This window comes from Artibeus jamaicensis, unplaced genomic scaffold (assembly GCF_021234435.1).
Source record: "Artibeus jamaicensis isolate MK-2021 breed Jamaican fruit bat unplaced genomic scaffold, CSHL_Jam_final contig_373, whole genome shotgun sequence".
NCBI classification, from domain to species: domain Eukaryota; kingdom Metazoa; phylum Chordata; class Mammalia; order Chiroptera; family Phyllostomidae; genus Artibeus; species Artibeus jamaicensis.
Genome location: NW_026521807.1, coordinates 10,790,192 through 10,810,252, shown reverse-complemented (window position 1 = coordinate 10,810,252; position 20,061 = coordinate 10,790,192). Strand labels below are relative to the sequence as shown.

Genomic DNA, 20,061 nt, shown 5'->3' with positions numbered 1-20,061 from the left:
GACACTGAAACAAAGAACAAGGGGACAGTGACCTGAGGGAAGAGGGAAGGGAATTTAAGGGGGAAAAGGGGGAGGGATTTGGAGGAACAAATAGGAAGGACACAGGGACGAGAACTAAGGGGGGGTGGAAATGGGAGGGAGGTGGGAGCACAGGGCGGGGGCTGGGATGGGAGAAATGGACAAAAAACTGTACTTGAAAAATAACTAAATAAAATTATTTTTAAAAAAACAAAAACAAAAATCCTCCTTTGAAATTTTTCTGTGTACAGTCTAGTCTTGGACCATACTTGACTCAGACATTTGACTACTCTACAAGAAATGTAAAGGAAAAAATTGAAAGTTCATGCAACATGAAGTGCATTATTTTACTTACTGCCTTTTAAATTACTAAAAAACTCAACTAGTTATTTTATTATCCTGTATTAGAAAAAAAGAAACTGTAAATAGTTCAGAAAAATACCCAAAATTATTAAAAAGAAATGTATCATCTCATTATTATATGTAGTGCTGCCCTTAAAACTTTGATGATGCTTTTCTAAAAAATGAAGTAACTTGTTTGGGGCAATAAAAATATTTTCAGTTTATTTAAGAAAATTATGTTGAACATGGGACATACTTTTAATGCTTCTCAAAGTCCACTACTAGCATTTATCAAGACTCTTTCAAATCCAAAAATTTAATAGTGGCCACTACAAAATAAAATATATATCTGAGAAAGAACTCCAGGCTGCTTTATAAATTCGTGTCTGTTCTTCAGGTTCCCTCAGTAAGGAGAGCAATGGGGTTGACGCCCTTGCAGGGTGTTTTCAAGCCTGCTTACTCATCTCCCTTCCTGCACACGGAGCCACATTGGAGAATAGCACAACTATTTTAGAATGGGTCAATATAGTCACATACACACTAAAATTAGAATGTGTTTTCAGAAACACAAACGCAAAACCCTGAAGGCTCTACTGAAGACGATCATGATTCGATGTAGTCCTTTGTTCTCTTCACTATAGAAAGAATGTCAACTTTTGTGTCTTCGCAACCATGGTTCTCAAGGATTTAGAGAAATGATACATGTACAATAGCATTGTAGAATGGAAATACTATACACAAGTAAGTTACTCTTAACTCACTTTAAATTGTAACTCTTTGAGTTTGGGGACCGTACCATACTTGAATATTTTTGTTTTCTTTCTCATTTAAATGAATGTTTTACCCATAATGGTTGTTCCATAAATGTTTGTTGAATTAACTGCAGTAAATGAATGAAGGGTAACAATTGTGCCTAATTCAAATGAGAAAGACTTAGGAAAAACTTAAGTACTTCAACCATGGGGCCTTTACCTTTGAAGTTCTCTTTTCCCATATCCAACTTTTAGAAGACTTTATGTGTACCTATCTTATATTTATTAATTTCTGTCTTAGACTAAAGTTAATATTTAAAGTGTCTTTTCTAATTTGATAAAAATTGAGTTCTGGGGATGTCAGGGATTAAGTTTTATTCATTTTTGTATTCAGGTCATACTGTCTCTTGGATTTATAATACCTCAATTAACAAATCACTTTTCAAAGCAGGTTTGCTATTGTACCTGATTGGCTGAACAATGTTGATTGGAACCAAAAATCTTTCCTTTGTGTGTGCGCTCAGTTCTTGTCGTCAAATGCTGTTGCTCACTACTCCATAAACTCAAGTCACTTAAGGCTCTTTGTTGTGTACTGACGTACATGTCACAGTAGAAGAGTCTGAAGCTTTGAAGTCATGTACATAGGTTAAAACTTTGGGCTCTGATTTGAAAGCATGGTTCTTAAATAGCTACAAAAAACTGCTATCCATGACCTTAATTTCATATGTGGGTAATAGATGAATGAATAATGGTTCTGCATTTGCAAAAAAATTAAATTTCTTTCTCAGATTTTGTCCCTTATATAAAAATTATCAATTTTGTGGTTCTTGTTTATGTTGTGAAACTCATAAGAAAATGTTGTAAGTGATAAAATATCTTGAAAGACACATTTATGAGTCATTAAAAGACAGTATCTTACTGGCCTTGGTTGGAGTTCAAGCTTTATCCAGTCGAATCCTGTAAGTTGGGTTTCTTGTTTTGTTTTCTGATAAGCATCTGACTAGAATGATCTCTTAATTCCTGTAAATATATGAAATACCAAATACTGGAAAGGGCTTATCTTTTGTAAATCCACTATGTAAACAGCTAACAAAAGCTAAGTCTTTTATCTATTCCACTACTAGTTAGCATTAATATGTGGTGGGGATAATAAGAATAAAATGATAGTCAAATTATAGGTTTTCCTCTTCACCAGCAATCTTCATGATATGTCTGTTGTAATAATATTGTTATCTAAATATTATAGCTATTTTATTTTGCATAGATTTCATTTATTCAGGCAATTTCTAATTGTGTGTGTTCATTTAAGTATAGTGACTTATTACAGTTTTCAATTTATTCGATGTCAAGGCATTATGTAGCTAATGGAACAGTCATTCTAATGGAAGATATTTGGCTACCAAATACACACAGCTTTGGTAATTGACTCTTGTTCAAGGTTGTACAAGTCCATCCTAGAAGACCTCATTATCCATTAGGTAGCCACATCACCTAGAGGTTCATTTTAACACTACATTCTTAAGAGTAGCATATGTTATCACTTTAGAAAGGCCATTTTAGTTATCACTTGGAAAATATAATACTTATGATAAAAATTCTTGTTCAAAAGTTTTGCTCGTTATGTAGTACGCTCATTTCAAATGATGGTTAATACAACCTGAAACCAGTGTTTAAATAAATTGAACATTACCTTGAATATTCTTTTACAGGAATTGACTTTAGAATATGATTCTACCTTCTTTCATTATGAGAGATTTAAAATTAAATCTCACATAGTAAAAGGATGTGATTCTAAACATAAATTTGACTATTGCTAATGAATACGGGAAACACTTTAATATACAGTTCTAAAATTGTTTTATCATATCTAAAAAGATACTAATTACTTTTTGTTTGCCCTTATGGGACTAAGGGATACAGAGAATTCTCCAAAAATTACTTCCATATGTAATCACTTTGGGCCATTTAAATTTTCATTTATCCTTGTGGAAATGTCCCAACCTAAAATACAAATAGAGTTAGATAGCTTATTTCACAGATGATCCCCAACTTACTATGATTCAACTTAACAATTTCTTGACTTTATAATGGTGTGGAAGTGATGCACATTCAGTAGGAACTATGCTTAGAATTTTGAATTTTGATCATTTCATAGGCTGGCGACAGTCAGTACGTCACTTGCTCATGATGCTGGGCAGGGACAGCAGTCCACAGCTCCCAGCCAGCCATGTGGTCACAAAGGTAAACAACAGATAATCTACAGTGTATTCATTGCATTAGATGATTGTTGTCTAACACTAGGCTACTGTAAGCATTCTGAGATGTTCAAGGTAGACTAAGCTATGCTGTTCAGTAGGTTAGGTTCTGAGCACATATTAAATGTATTCTGAACTTATGATGCTTTCAACTTATGATGGGTTTATTAGAATGTAATCCCATGGTAAGTCAAGGAGCATCTATAATGTAGGTATGTAAAGTATTTATGGATTGAGTTTGATTGTATTGGTTGCATTTTAAAGCTTCAAACAATAATATCCCAGTATGTTTTAGTTAGAATCCATTAGGGTTTTTTTTGAGATGGTGAAAAGATTTCATAGTTTCAAGTATCTAGGATAAATATTGTAGTCTATTCACATGATTATGGATGTGTAAATTATTACATTAATTTAAAACATAACAGAGAGAAGTGTACTTTAGTAAATATTGAGTTTTTACACCCTAAGGTAGCTAGCTGGTCAATCAGAATGTGAAATTATTAACATTGGTAGCATGTAGAACCCAGAATTTAGTAGAAAAATGAGCCAAAGCTGAGTGAATTGAATAAGTCTATACCCAGTATTATTAAGACAGGTTGGTTTGGTTGATATCAAAATGTGTGAATGTTTACTAGAAGACAAAGCCAAGTCTTAGCATTATTCTAATAATGAAACAAAGCCAAGTTCATTAAAAATATATTCTTTATTAAAAATTTATTATATACTCTAGTTTTAATAGTATATGTTATATATATGCACACATACAGACACACAGGTGTGGGTGTGGGTGTGTATGTCACAAGGATCGCCGAGGTCAGAGTGAGTACTCGAGGTCTGAAAGCTTTACTTGCTGCCTCCTGATAAATTGAATGGCACTCTGGGCATTCTGGTGTCTCGGAAGAGCAGTGGGTTTCTAAGATCTGCCCCAACTCTAAATTCTTCCAGTCCCTCATCTACTTCGTCAGTTACCATTTATAATTGGGTTCTTAAACCAAAGTAGCCATCACTTTTCATTAGAATGTTGGATTCTTTTTATTATGATGTAAAGGGCAAAGGCTAGAGTCACATTGTGTTGATTCCAGCCCCAAAGCCGCCACTCACCTCTGGCAAGAGAAGTCCTCTTTGCCTCATTTCGTCTTATGTAAAATGGACATAATAATGCAGTAGTAACGTTGTTGTGAGGATTAAATGAGTTAATATATGTAAAGAAAACAGCACATGACACAAAACAAAGATCAGTAGTCATTACTTTTTTTAACTTCTACAATCAAGAAAGTTTGATTTGAAATATTTTTTCCCAGATTTTTGGGGGGAAGACCTAGGGAAATAAATTTTATAATTTCCTACATTATCCTACAAATCCTAAAGTTATTTATGGCAACTTTACTATTTGATTTTATTTTTCTAAGTTTAAAAAAAATATCATTGTGGGATTTTAATAGATTCAATTTATATCGACAAATTTAAAATAGAACTAGGGAGGAAGCATTTGAGATCTTGCCCTCTGGCTATGTTGTCAGTTTGGCTCAAATAAGTTCTTATCAAAATTCAGAAAATAAAATAGAACTAGGAAATACCACACTTAACAATTTCTGGAGGTTTCTGACTTTTAGAATGTTGATTAACAATAGATAATTTCCTGAAGTAATTTGAAGATTCATCTTCCTAAAACATCAGAGAAAACTGAAATTTAATAGTAGTCAACCATTAATCCCACTGATATAAAGTTAAAACTTTTAGACACAAGTCAATAGATAAATTTGTTCAAACTTTTATTGCATATTTTTAAAATTTAATCTCTATTGTATTTGGGGGGCATACCATTTAGTTCCCTTATACCCCTCCCCCTGGCAGTCACCACACTGTTGTCCATTTCCATGAGTCCTTTCTCCTTTTTGCTCAGATTTTTAAATTAAGCCTTAGACAACATTTTGCACTAGCCAGATACCAAATCCCTTTTCAGTGTATTTTATCATGTCTGTGTGTCCTTGTTTAAAAGCTAACACATTTCACAAACCTTGTGCAGTAAATCAGAGTGACTTTCCATAGAATTCCATAGAATAGCTGAAGTATGTGTAGTTGGCCTTACATATGTGAATCTTAAGATTTAGACAGTTGGAGCGCACCTATTTACGAACACATTGCTTTTCAAATTAACTGATTTAGAAACAACTAAATTAAAAATATAGTTGACACTTGAACAGCGCACATTGGAATTGCACAGGTGCATTTACACATGTATTTTAAAACATAAATAACCATAAATGTATTTTCTCCTCCCTATTATTTTAATAACATTTTATTTTGTCTAGCTTGTCTTATTGTATGAATATAATATGCAATACATGCAATATATAAAATATGTGTTAATCAACTATTTATGTAATTGGTAAAGGCTTCTGATAAACAATAAATTCTTAGGATAAAGTTTTTGAGGAGTCGAAAGTTATGTGTGCATTTTTGTCTATGTGAAGAGTGGGCGGGTTGTCGGTGCTCCTGACCCCCACATTGTTCAAGGGTCCACTGCACTTTAAAGTGCTTGGCTCTAACATATTCTTTTAAGAAATATTTTATAACGTGAAAGAATTTTTGTATCTATCTGAGAAAACAGCATATTCCCACGTGGCCTACCTAGAACTCTAAGTCACCAGTTCACTAATACAGGGAGTCTCTTAACCATCTCTTTCACAGAGAATAATGACATTAGGAAACAGAATTTCTATTCCTAAGTATGTCAGTTTTGGACTAAAATCTGACCTTTATTTTTTTTCACATTAGTGTACCCTGTTTGCTAGAGGAGGTAGGGATGAATTTATGACATTTTCTATGTGCTTACCCAAGTTGCAAATCACTAGATGATATCAGGGAGGAAGAAGTTACACTGCTTCCATTTTCAAAATATATCTCAGTTTATCTACTTTAGAGCTAAAATAATTACAACAAAAAATAAATAATATATGTAAATCACTTAGCATATTTTTTATTATTATTGCTATGTTCCAAGATGTAAATGAGTGAAACATGAATTTTTATCTTAAGGAAGTGGTTTTCATCCACAGAAGGCTTGCCAGTGTTTTACCAAGTTAAGAGACAGGACATAACTAGAAAATTGTAACCATTCAGTCACATTCTGGAAGTAGGTTTGTTATTTTCTCCTAAACTGTTTTCAGCCACTATAGCTTTTGACTTTCAAATACAGATTGTCATTAGGGTTTTTTTTTTAAATATTTTATTTATTTATCTTTAGAGGGGAAAGGAAGGAGAGAGGGAGAGAAATATCAATGTATGGTTGCCTTTAATGCGTCCCGTGCTGGGAATTGGCCTGCAGGGAACTGGTCTGCAACCCAGGCATGTGCTGGGAATCGAACCGCGATTGTCTGGTTCACAGGCCCGTGCTCAATCCACTGAGCTACACCAGCCAGGGCTGTCATTAGGTTTTTTTTTTTCTGTTGGCACCAGTGTTTATTTCAGGGAGAAGGTCTTGAAAGCCTACATTTGTCTTGTAGGGTCTTGAGGCCTCCAGCTCCTCACTTGGCCTTTGGGTTACGGAACTTGCGTCCAGCAAAGATAGCCTTGTCCCCAAGCGCCTCCTCAATCCTCATGAGCTGACTGTATTTGGCCAGATGCTCTGAGCGGCAGGGGGCACCAGTCTTGATCTGTCCCGTGCAGAGCCGCACCACGAAGTCAGCAATGAGTGTGTCCTCAATCTCCCCAGAGTGGTGGCTCACCATCACTCCCCAGCCATTAGACTGAGCCAGTTTGCCGGCCTGGATGGATTCGGTCACAGAGCCAATCTGGTTGACCTTCAGCAGCAAGCAGTTACAGGCTTTTTTCTCAAAGGCCTGGGCAATCCTCTTAGGGTTGGTGACTGTGAGGTCATCTCCCATGATCTGGATGTCCACACCCTAGAGGAATGAGGTCCAAGTGGCCCAATCATCTTGGTCAAAGGGGTCTTCAATGGAGACCACAGGATAGTTCTTAATGAAGCTCTTGTACAGCTCCCCCAGCTTCTCCCCAGTGATGTGCCGTGAGGGGTCATCGGGTGACTTGAAACAAGCTCATACTTCCCATTGCGATAGAACTTGGACACCACCACATCCATACCAATCACCACTTTGTCTGGGTAGCCAGCTGCCTGGATGGCTGTCTTCAGCAGCTCCAGGGCCTCACTGTTCTCCAGGATGTTGGGTGCAAAGCTGCCCTCATCACCCACATTGGTGGCATCCTTCCCATACTTGGCCTTGATGACCCCCTTGAGGCGGTGGTAGACCTCGGCGCCAATACGCATGGCTTCCTTGAAGGAGCTGGCTCCCACAGGCAGAATCATGAACTCCTGCATGGCCAGCTTGTTTCCAGCATGGGAACCCCCACTGATCACACTGAAGGCAGGGACTGGGAGGACCGGGTCTGGGTTCCCAGCAAGATCTGCAATGTGTCGATAGAGTGGGATCCCCTTCTCAGCTGCTCCAGCCTTGCACACGGCCAGGGACACTCCCAGAATGGCATTGGCCCCAAACTTGGATTTATTCTCAGTCCCATCCAGCTCAATCATAAATTTGTCAACTTTTTCTTGATCCACAACGATTAGTTTCTTTTCCAGCAGTGCAGGGCCCAGAATCTTGTTGATGTGTTCCACAGCCTTCAGGACACCTTTGCCCAGGTGTGGAGATTTGTCTCCATCTCTTAGTTCCAGAGCTTCATAGATACCTGTAGAAGCTCCACCGCTCCAGCTGCTCGGAATCGGCCCTTGGCCGTGTATAGGTCCACCTCCACCGTGGGGTTGCCCCAGGAGTCCAGGATTTCCCAGGCAAAGATTTTCTGCATGGCCATGGCTGGATGTCTTGGCTGGGGGCTTTGGGCGAGCTCCGAGTCTAGGTGGCAGCTGGGACAGTGTCCTGTCATTAGGTTTTTAAATCACAGAGTCTCTCCATTATCTCCTTCTGCTACTTGCCTTTGGGAATTCTTTTTAATAGCAAATTATTCTATATCATCTTTGGAAAAGTTTTAATAATAAGATTATAAATCTCAGCTAATATATTACATATGAACTTTAGTTACTCACCAATTACTAGCTATAATTGATAGAAGTTTGCAGAATGAAATTTATTTGAACTCGGTGTATTGCCAGTTTTTACTCAAGTACTTTATAAATATATTTGAATCTGATTTTGTAATTTAGATAATAGTTTTTTGTATTCCACTTCCAGTTTGAGGAACTCCTTTGTAATGCATTTGTGATCCAGGTCATTACCAAAATGTGTAACTATAAATGAGATAAAACAGAAATAGTGGTTTTATGTGAAACTATAGATTGGTATCTGATCTAGTCTCCTAATTAAACATCTAATCAGCCTGTCCAAATTCTACCTAGAGGTCCAGGGATTACTCTCTCTCTTTTTAATGCCATTGTTTTATAGATGAGTTACTAAGTGAAAAAAGGAAAAGTGGTAATAGAGGAAGTTAGCATGGAGCATTGTCACTGTACTCAGCTCTTTCCATCTTTTTCTATATATAGTTTTAAAATATTGTTCTGGTCAGCTGACATATGAGCAGTGGAGAGCTGCTTCATGTCTTCTTTCTTTCCCAATCATTTCAGTAGTGTTTTGATGAAATAATGCATTTAAGAGAAACAAAGAAATCAATGCCAAGTTCTAGTATCAAATTGAGAGTTGAAATTGCTAATTCCCTTGATACTTTTAATATATTTCTAATCTCAAAACCAAAACTAAATTGGTATTCTAGGACTAAAGTGGTACATTTTTAATAGAGATGTCTTTTATGAATGAGTCTTATAACATACTAGAATATCATCTATTCTTTAAGGGAGTGATTTATTCTATTTAAATATAAGCCCTGTAAAGGAGATGTGTTAATCTGTTTTTACTCTAAATACATAAATATGTCTGCCACACTCTAATCAGTAGATGTATATTCAGAAGCCAATATGCCTAAACTCTCACATTTCTTCTGTAAATGATGAATAATATTGATACATGAAAATTACAAATCTGCAATAGAGCTTAACTATTGATTGCTAAATCATTCTGTTACTAACTCTGTGTTCCAATGACATTTTCTAGATTTAAAAAAATGTTATTCCTACTTTTTAAAAATATTTTGTGCTTTTGCAGCAATGCAAGCAAAATGTGCACTTAAAAGAAAATTCACAAAGCAGCCACAACTAATTCCCTTTAAGATTCAAAGTGCCATTTTCAAAAATGGTTCAATTTTCAGAAAAGAGTATTTAAAACCCCCTTCCTGCCAGACTTAACATTCCACATGTTTGGTACAATTAAAATAGAAGAGTGGTGGAATGGAGCTCTTCCATCTCTATTGTGGAAAAACATATTCACTCACCTCAATTTGTCAGTGTGCATTAAGAGGTAGGTCATTATGCAGTAGAAAAAGAAGAAGAAGGCAGCTCTAACTCATGTGACTGACATATACTGAACATGGCCATTAATACAACTTGGCAGTGACCTTGGCAGCATTACAGGTAATCTCCTTGCAGGGATAAACTATTTGAATGATATTTCTACCATGTTAAGTTCTCTTTGGAACTTTACCACTTAATTTTCTTTTTTCCTAACAAAAATATTTTAAAATCTTCCCTTAATGATTTTCTTTTTTTCCCTTTGCTCTCTCAAATGACAGCTCACTCCAGTGCATTGTTGCTATCATTTTTCTGTCATCATGGGAGACTGCTATATATTTGGTAACACTTTCATAAAGGGTTGAAGTCAATTTTATTTTTATTGCAGGCATAAATCTGTGGTCAAATTTTTTCTACCTCTCAGAACGAAAGTTCTGAAAAGCAGAAAGCATATAGAGAGAAGATGTAGATTGAAAATACAGTGTTGAAGAAAATTGTTTTATGTTTTATAAACCTTCAGTCCCATAATTATTATTACCATTCAGGATTTACTTAGATTATATAAGAGAAAACATGATTTCTATCACAACTTCTTGGATTTTGCAGTAAAAGATTCACACACATCATTGCTTATTTCCTATATCAGCTGAGTTTGTCACACAAAAAAGGAACTGAGGTGCATAAACAATTCAGGTAAGCAAACAGAAAAGATCACGATATATAGTAAAGTTATACTCTTTTAAAAACATTCTACTGCCACTGTAATCTCATATTTAGTAATATATGTACTAAAATGCCTTTAAGAAAGACATTTCATATAGTGGAGTTTTGGCTTAGGAAAAAACCTCTAAGCAGGTCATAATTTCTTAGAGTTGCTTTTGCATCATATTGCAATACAGGAAATGAACAATGACTAGAGAGGAAGAGCATTTTTCCCATAATATGGATCCATTTTAAAAAGCTATTTCTTCCTGAACAGTTCTGGGGATTTTTGCAATTTGAACCAGCTGTTAACAACAGCATTTATAGGCGCCATTGACACTGGAGATCTGTGTCACTGGAGATTGACACAGTTCCGGTCTGTGTTCATCATTTGTAATGTGCATTTTAGTTTAAACTTTTACAAGCAGTTCAAATTAGTTAATTTCTGGAATTAAAGCAAATTAACTTCACTGGTCATTAATATTTTTGCAAATTACATGTATGAATGTATAAGCAGAATGTTAGCTGCTTTAAATTAATGGGTCATTATAAGTGCATAATGTGAATTATTTTAATATATAGAACCCTTAAGAATTATTTGAGAAGCAGGACATAGAAATTTATTAGATAAGACATGTTCAGTAAATTAGAGCATACTGCATTTCTCATCGGTTCACCTGTAAATTTAACCTTTGGCAACATCAATTTTTAATTCATTGTCAAGCCAATCTATATAATAAGCATTCCTTATTATGTTTACAATACTAAGGAAAAATGGAAAAATTAGAGGCATCTTATCACTATCTATAAATTACAGGTAAATGGTTGATGTAGCCTATAACACTATTTAAAACCTTAACCACTGGGAAAACGTTGTTCTTGAAATAATGGTAAATAGAAGCACATTGAGATAAAATTTAAGTCAGAGAAGAAACTTATGTAGTATTTTTGGTGTATTGTGTTGAAGCTACAAAGAGCACCATTTTAAGCCAGTTTTCGAAGGATGAAGTGGAGAAGTCAAACAACATGAACCACCCTTTTCTAGTAAATTCTAACTTTTAGGTTTATTTTTACATAAAAGCACACATCATGGATGTGTTGAATTTGATATATTTCACTGCCAGTTGATTTAGCACTTTGACATCAATTTCAAAACTTGATGATGAAGATGAAAATATTTCCTAAGACTGTTGTAAGGCCCTAACACACGTGGCAGTACAACAGAGGAGTGGGAGTCTGAGGTGTGGAGTCGAGTTCCCTTATCTCAAAACCTAGTTTTGCTACTTATTTGCACTGTAAAGTTGGGCAAGTTCCATAGTTTTCTGTGCCTTGATTTTTTTTCTGAACAGAAATATAATATGAAGTGCGATAGTCATGATAGCACAAATTTATCCAGGTATAAGATCCAATGGAAATAATAGAAATAATACTTCTGGGACATGTTCATCTAATGTTACTGCTATCACTAGAATTTTTTGAATAAAGACTGGAAAGTGATTATCAGTGACAACATTTTTAAAGGAAAATGAAGAATGATGCAGGGAACTGCAGTTAGGAACTCTTATGTTCACCCCTAAATATACACAAGGAAAAATCACAATGATTTGTTATATGTTAATACATTGGTTATACATCCTGAAACACCCTGGGTGTGAGTGTGAACCAACACAGCATCATAAAAAATGGTCTTATGAGAATACTTAAACCTTTAATTGGAGTGTGAAGAAGAAGGAATAATCTCAGCTTTTCAAGGCTTTAGGTTTTGTTTTGTAAGATATCCTCATCCATAAATTGGGAAAATATTCTCTAAACCACACAGATTTGAATGGTTGCTAAAGGGATAGTGAAATGAATAATTTATTCATTAAATTTTAAAATGCCACTGAGTCTTGTGTAAAGAGAGTGTGCAAAGTCTGGCCCTTGAAAGATAGGATCAGAAATTAGCACGACCTTGACCTTGGTAAACTGGAGAAGTGGTCAGAAATCATGAAGCCAAGGAGAAACAAAAGCTTTAAATACAAAGCATAGAAGAGTTGGCTAGAAACAAATCTGGTAAGGGAAACATGCAACATTGAAATAAATGAGAAGATAAACATTTTTAAAATTATGCAGTGTGTGGATAATTAAAAGTATGTATTTGATAGGAATAGACTAAAGAGCCTCTTTTGAGTATTATGCATTTTGGGGGACTCCGTAGTTAACAGCAAGTGTGACTTGAAATGAAGAGCTTCAAAGACGGGGAAAAAATAGAAAGTAAAGCAAGTAAAGCATAACAAAAATGGGTATAATTCAGTACACAGCCTTCAAGTATATGAAATGAGGCCATGATCGCCGAATGTTGTTCTCCGTACAAAGGCGAGAGCAAGAACACTGGACATAAAGTATTCTGTGAGGGATTAGCTATAAGTAAGAATTTCCTGAGTGAGGTTACTGAGGAAGGTTATGTTGCTCCTTTTCCGGAAGGCCTTAAAAATAGGAGAGGTGGAATCTTTGTGAAATAGTTTGAGCATGGTATTATTTGAAGGAGGTAAAAATGATATGACCTTGGGTGGCCCCTGCCAGTATTACCATCAGGCACTTCTGCCCTTACTGTGGTGAATGGAAATTGAGACACATATTTCCAAAAAAAGTTTTACTTTTTTCTCTCATGTCAAAATGTAGGTAAATTTTTAAATGGATCTCATAAAGATCCAGGTTGTGGCAAGTGAAATCTCTAAGTTCTTTCTGAAATTCTCCATAATCAGTTTAGGGAGACATTTGTTAAATATTCATCTTAACCAGTTATTTTCAAAAGATCTTAATAGTGACTGTACGATAGTCATTGTTTTCCAGTTCGTAGGATATAAAAGATGGACATTTTAGAATAATTTTGAATTTTAGAATCTCAGGAATATGGCTAAATAATGACTAGGTGTGTTAACTAGGTATTAGTTGATGGTGAGGTCCATTTTTCTAGCGTCGAAAAGAAATACCACCCCCTACACTTCTCAGAACACCTTAATTACTGGATCCACCGCCACGCATGAGTAACACTAATATAAACATGGTTCCAGAGGTTTCTTTGCTGTGAAAGGCAGTGTTTGTCAACAAGCCCTTTTTTACTGAATTAGAAAGTTTAGAGACTTCCTGTTTGCCAAAACCTCTCTTAAAGTGCATGGGCTACAGAAGCAGCCATTTTGAGCTTTCACTTTGCAAAGTGAATGGCCAGCCTCTCGGATTGAATTCAGGCTTGGATGTCACGTTCATTGTTAATCATGGAATTTTTGAGTGGCTCGGACCCACTGTGTACTCATCAGCTGGTGTAATAACATATATTAATACATAGGTGAGAATATATGTACCTATATCTGCACCACTGTGTTCTGCCTATGAACACAGGAGAAAAGTCTAATGTATGCTTAGAATGTACAAACTATTACTTCCTCACACTCTAGGTTCTGGGAGAGGGAGGCTCTACCACACTTGGTGAAAAAACTGGTGTGGAGGTCTATAGTACACCAAAGTATGTGATTTCTCTTCAATAATTATATTGCCAATTATGTCAACTATTTTTATATAATTACTCTATTTTATTAGGTGTGTGTCTTATAAAGCTGATAGCCATAAAATTACTTCTAAAACAATATATTTAAAGAGCTCGAATTGCACAGGTATACCCAGAGGTCTCAGACACAGAGAATTCTAAAGAAGTAGGTAAATGTGTAAAATTCTGAAGTGGAAACTCTACTGCATATAGAAAAACATTGTCGTAGACCGTAATTTGAGGAGAGGAAGGAAAAGGAAGAGAGAGAACATAAAGAGAAGGAGGAACAGGAGGAGGAACAGAAAGGGGTGGAGGAGATAATGACCGGGTAATACCACAGTTTCTGTTGCTGAGGTCTGGGTCAGAAACCAACCAAGGTACTCCACAGGAGAGCCAGCTAACTGCCTCAAGCCTGGAGACAGGAAATCTGTAATTATCTGTGTAATTCTCAACTTGATCAAAAATGAAATTCACTCCTCTGACCCATCCTCAGAAAGACACCTGCTTTGATGGTTTTTCCCAGAACTCATAATGAGGATGTGCTGACTCATATGCATTCACCTGGTTTTCCTTACGAGCAACCATGTTCATTTGTAGAAATTTGGAGGGCAGACCACGGTGCCAATCAGCCAGTAAATGCTGATATTCTAATGACTGACATCTCACTTGAGTTTTGTTGTATTCCTTTACTAGCACAATGAAGTAAACTCCTTTTTACCATCAAGAATAAGAGTGTGAAGTAAAGAACACTAACTTTAAAAGTCCTTCTTAGATTCCACTAAGTCCCCCTGAACATCACATTCTCTGAATACAATTTTAACTTTGAAGTCCTCTTTTCAATATTACTTTGCAGAATGGAGAAGTAGCAGAGTATATTGTTCAAGTACGAGTCTGGGGCTGGACTTACAATAGAGATTTAAATTACAGCTCTAATATGAGCTGTGTGACCCTGGACAAATAACTTAACTTCTCTGTTCTCATTCTTTTCTGAAAAATCGAGATGATGATGCTGCCTTCCTCATAGGCTGTTAAGAGGATTAGAGTTAATATATGTAAAGCTTTTAGTGCCACAGTATTTTACAATTTATACCTATTATTCATTAAAATTCTAAATATGATTAGGGGTCCAAAGTTCATAATGTAACCTTGGTCTTAATTGCTTGTATTGTTTGAAGATGAAGTAAACCAATTCTTCAATGCAAAAAAAAAATTTGAAAAACTAATTGTATTTTTCTAGCCTTTTTAACATCTTTGTCAGCTTATTTTTCTAGGACTATATCCTTTGGAGAAGCATTTTAACCTCATTTTGTCTTATACCTTTATTGAATTTCTATCACTTAGCAACTTGAAAGGGCCCTTTAGAAGTTGAACCCCGCTCACGTTGTGTCTGAGGAACATGAGACTCAGAGGAGTCGACTGGCTCAGGGCCTTGCAGCCCGTGGTGGCAGGATCTGAACAAGAGCCCGGTGCAAACAGCTTTCCTCCCACTGCGCTAACCGCTCCTTGGTACCTTGGGCTTTGGAAACAAGTTGTACAAAAATGCTAAGTATTTTTACTTCAAAACAGCAACACTTTTCTGCACCTGATGTCATGTTTGTGTTTCTTTGTAAAGCTAAAAGAATACGTTTTTCTTATTTGATCAATTATTCAACAGCACCATTATATTTTCCTTGAGCTGGGCACTGAGCTGAAGTGTGGATTAGGGGCATTTTGACAGTGCTGCATGTGCAGCAGTCAGAGGAAGGAAGCTTTGTCCTTTCTTTAAAGCTACCATTTTTTAAAGGATACCCCAGACAAATTTGAATATAATCCAGATTCTGGCATCCAGCATATTGAAGATTATGAAAAGTTCTGCAGCAAATAAACCCAGTGTTTTCCTAATTGTTGTTGATTCCCTGCTCTTTTGGGGGTTTGGGGGGTTGGAGGGGTTGGGGAAAATAGTTTGTTAGCATCCTTAAGAACTAGTGATCTGTGGAATCCACTTTGGTATTTCTCAAGAGAGTTACAAGCTTCTTCCACTGACCAGTGCTTTCTTCTGGACACTAGGTTTTAGAAAATCAGGGTTAAAAACCCTGTTTTTCAGTAAACCCACATGTTTCAGTAATTTCTGTTCCACAGTATCACGGTCTTCTTAACAGGGAAAGTGCTGCATTACTCTCCATGTAGTATTATACTGTCTGCCAAGGATGCCTTGGGCTATCCTTGAAAATAGCCTGGGACAGAATGTGTAGACATACTCAGATAAGGAGCCTTCCTCCAGCTTGCAGTCTTGTGCAGCCCTGCCTGGATCCGATGGAGGAAAGGTTCTGTTCATCTGAAAACACCTCCAGTTCTAGCTGTGCGACAGTTTCACTTTCCATATCCCCTCAGTTCTAAACATGTGGAAAAACAGATAAAGAGAGATGATGAAATGAAAAAATGGAGTTGGAAATAATACAAATAGAAGAAACTTGTATTCCCATGCCTGCTTTGTATGAGTTATGACTAGGTTTTGGAAGAGAAAGGAAGAGTCCCTCCGAAGGTCATTTTGTAAGATAGGGAGGGAGGGAGGTGAGTATGCAGTGTGAGGTATTGGTTAGCATGGAGAGTAAAACCAAACACTATGCTGATTTTTTTATTAGAATGAATATCTGTACCAGGATTTATTTTGGAATGGAGAAAGGACGGGTTTGATTTAAAAAAAAACTTTTCCAATTTCAGGGCCTTTCATGAATTGCAAGTGAAAGTAGATTAGTGTTAATATAGGTTTTGTAAATTATACAGCTTACTCTATTTTAAGCCTGACAAATTATGTTCAGCAAATAGTAAATAAAATGAAAATGATGGAGGGATCAGCTGGGACAGGGGTAAAGGGCAGAAAGTACAGAAAACTGTACTTGAACAACAATTAAAATACAGAAAAAGAACATGATGGCATAAAGGGTCAAATTTATATCACTCCCCCACAAAAAAGTGACAGGGGAGGGAGAATTGAAAATGCATACCCATTATTTCTTAACTAATGTTATTTTGCATAGGAAAATTTGCCCCCCTTCCCTTACTTAAAATACTATGGCATTTCATTGGACATTTTCATTTTACAACTTTTCAAATTAAAGTGTGTATTGTCCTGTACTCTAATTTTCTACATAAATATTCATAATTCTTAAAGTTTGTATTCTCTTAAAATGGTTTAATTTAAAAAATACTTGGTGATTCAATTGTCTATTCATTCTAAGTTGGAAATTAATCTATTTGGCTTGAGGCTAGATAGCTTACTTTCATTAGATGGGTATGTCCAAAGATATGTGACTATTTCCCATACAGTGAGACACTGGGATTTTCAAATATTGTGGAGATCTTAATCAAACTGTGCTGATTGCTTGGGAGTTGGGCCCTGTGAGAGAGGAAATAAATCAACCTAACCCAGTGACTCAGTTACATCAGTAAAATTGTAAAAGTATTTATTTGTAAGAGCTAAAAAATATAATTTTAAAAATATTATTCTATATTTACAGAAAATTTGTATTGTATTTGTCAGATTATCCATGGTTCTTTTTACATTCAGCATTGCAAAATGAACTTCTTTCAACTAGTGGGAATTGCTTTAATGAAATAATCCACATTTTCGGGGCAGACATACCTTTGGATTCAATTAATATCAATTTATAAACCTTTGCATTATTATGTTCTCATTATATTATACCCTCTGAGCTTTAAAGTATTTGTAATTTTTATAAAATTATATAATACTGAAGTAAAGAAAACAGGTTTACACAGTGAATTTTCACAAATGAATGTGGCTTGTTTTTTTTTTTTTATTTGAGCTTCACAACCTCACCATAGAATATATGTGTTACTATTCCCATTCTGTAGAAGAGGAAATCGAGGTTTAGGAAATTATGAATAGCCAAGCTGGTACCACCAGTGACTGAGGGCTGGAGTATTCACCCCCCCAGTACTGCCTGGTTCCTCCATCTGTGGTTCAGATCCTGCCTCACATGTCATCTTCTCAAATGACCTTCCCAGACAGCACTGTCCACCTCTGCTCTTGCCTGTTCAGTTAGCCCCGAACCTGTTCTACTGTGGTATTTGCTCTATGGCACTCCTATAAAGTCCTCATATTAATGTGCTTGTTTATTGCCTCTTTAAAATGTGTTTCGTGAAGACCTTTGTTTTGTTCACCTACTATCACATTTGACACTTTTATGTCTCTGTGACTAATGATCAAACTTTTGAATTGTTAGCTGTAATATTCAAAATCATGTTTTTGGCTCATGGTGTTCAGTGAATTTAGCCAGGATTTGCTTGCCTACGTGGTCCAAGCTGAAGTTTAGCTTTAAACCTGTGGTGCAAATAGACCAAGTACACGCAGTTACCTGTAGTTCATCAGTTCCAAAGCTGCAGCAGGCAGCCTGCAGGACCTGCACTGCATACACGCACCTTGGTCTCATTTCTGACGTTTAACTCTCACCCTTCCTGACCACCAACCCTGACAAAAGTTCTGACGAATTAAAGCTCGTGATACACAGCCCTAACATGTTTTACAGTGACCGGGGCAGGCATGTAGAGTCCTCTTGTCCTGGAGTTATGCACAGATAAAGGGAGGATATAGTTTTGAGAGGAATGCTATAACTACAAAGTGCATCCTGAAGGCCATTTAGCTCACAATGAAGGTCTGTGTTTTAAAATAGCACTATAACAAAGTAACTACAGAGTTTTGGCAAGGGCTTCAACTATTTATAGAACTAAGCAAGGCATAGTAAATAGTGCCACAAGTACCCAGTTCTCCTTTGCCATAACCCCAAACTTATGAGAAGCACTGTAATTATATTTTTCTACTTAAAAAAATCATAGTAGCCATTATCAGTTTAACCATACGGAAGCTCAGACTAAGATTTCTTTTTCAAATGCATAGTTTTGATTTCCAACAGCTGCACTGGGTCTTTAATCATATATTATCTTTATGAAGCCTTTTTCTAACATATGTTAATTGGCTGTTTTCTGTGACAAATTATGAGCTCTTACTTTGATGAGGTTCAATTGCAATCATGTTGGAGTCGAGTGTGTAGAGTTTCCACCCCTGCTGGTTCCTCAAACCACTACAAACATCCGCACGTCACTGCACTGCTGAGTAATGGCAGGATTTGGGCTGGCTGATTTCACTACAGATTTTTTTTCCACAGGATATTTTCAGCTTCTTTGTACTAAATCTGTTGCAGGGTTTGCCCTTTTTAGCAGAAGCATGCTCTAAAATTAACATCAAATCTTATTGGAGATTACTATAATACAGTGAGAAATATTTCATAATGCAACACCCCAGCGTCTGTTTTACCTTACTAAAATTTTAGTGCATTTATTCTACATTTCTTAAAAGTCAGCCAGTTGTGATGTTGGTGTATATTTTCTAAATTATCAGCCTTTTATAATAAGTACTTTTAATTTCCCTCTGTTGAAAACAGTGACTTATTGAGATGATTGAGTATATATTTCTCTCCCATAAAGAAAATGCAGGTACTGATTTTTCTGGGTGTTGCCTAACATTAGCATGTTAAAGATCCTGTTGTATTTTTCTTTACATCTCTTGGTCAAGTGATAAGAAGAATTAAGTGTTCTATTAAGGTTAATGTCCCATAAGATGCATAGCATCCGTTCAAGTTCTCTATCCTAATGTCAGTTTTTAATGATTAGGATGAACAGATATGTTCTAATCCATCTGCTCTAAGAACTGTGATAGATGGAAGCATCAGATACCAACAGATGATCGGTGATAGTTATAATTAGAAGAGATATGAGAAAATAGTGTATTTGTTCCGATTCACAGGAAAGTGGTCAGGGTCATTAACGAAGGCCTACGGAAACTGTGTCAAACAGAAGTCATATTGGGATTGATGTAGCTGTGCTTCTGCCTTGGCGTCTAAAGGTAAAGAACTGTGTGAAGGGCGGGACTCCGAAGCTGAAGCTGGGGGTCATATCTCCATACAGGTATTAGAGTTTAAAATAAGATGAGCCGGATGTGAACAGGAGAGCCACTCCCCCTCGCGAGGCTGTTTTTAATCAGCCATTTCCCTGGAGTGGCTCACAATCAATGAGTTCTAAATCCTGAGGCTACCTGTG

General features: G+C 36.3%; 2 protein-coding genes across 12 annotated transcripts in view; one reads left to right on the top strand and one right to left on the bottom strand.

Moving 5' to 3' along the window:
* MEF2C (myocyte enhancer factor 2C) overlaps positions 1-20,061 on the top strand; it is a 163,030-nt gene that overhangs the window by 45,225 nt on the left and 97,744 nt on the right. The gene's annotated exons all lie outside the window — the stretch shown is intronic.
* On the bottom strand, positions 6,854-8,256 carry LOC119059809 (beta-enolase-like). Its single transcript, XM_053664446.1, is given in 3 exon segments — positions 6,854-7,421; positions 7,424-8,095; positions 8,098-8,256. Coding segments are annotated over 3 exon segments (1,299 nt in total). The 5' UTR covers positions 8,198-8,256; the 3' UTR covers positions 6,854-6,894.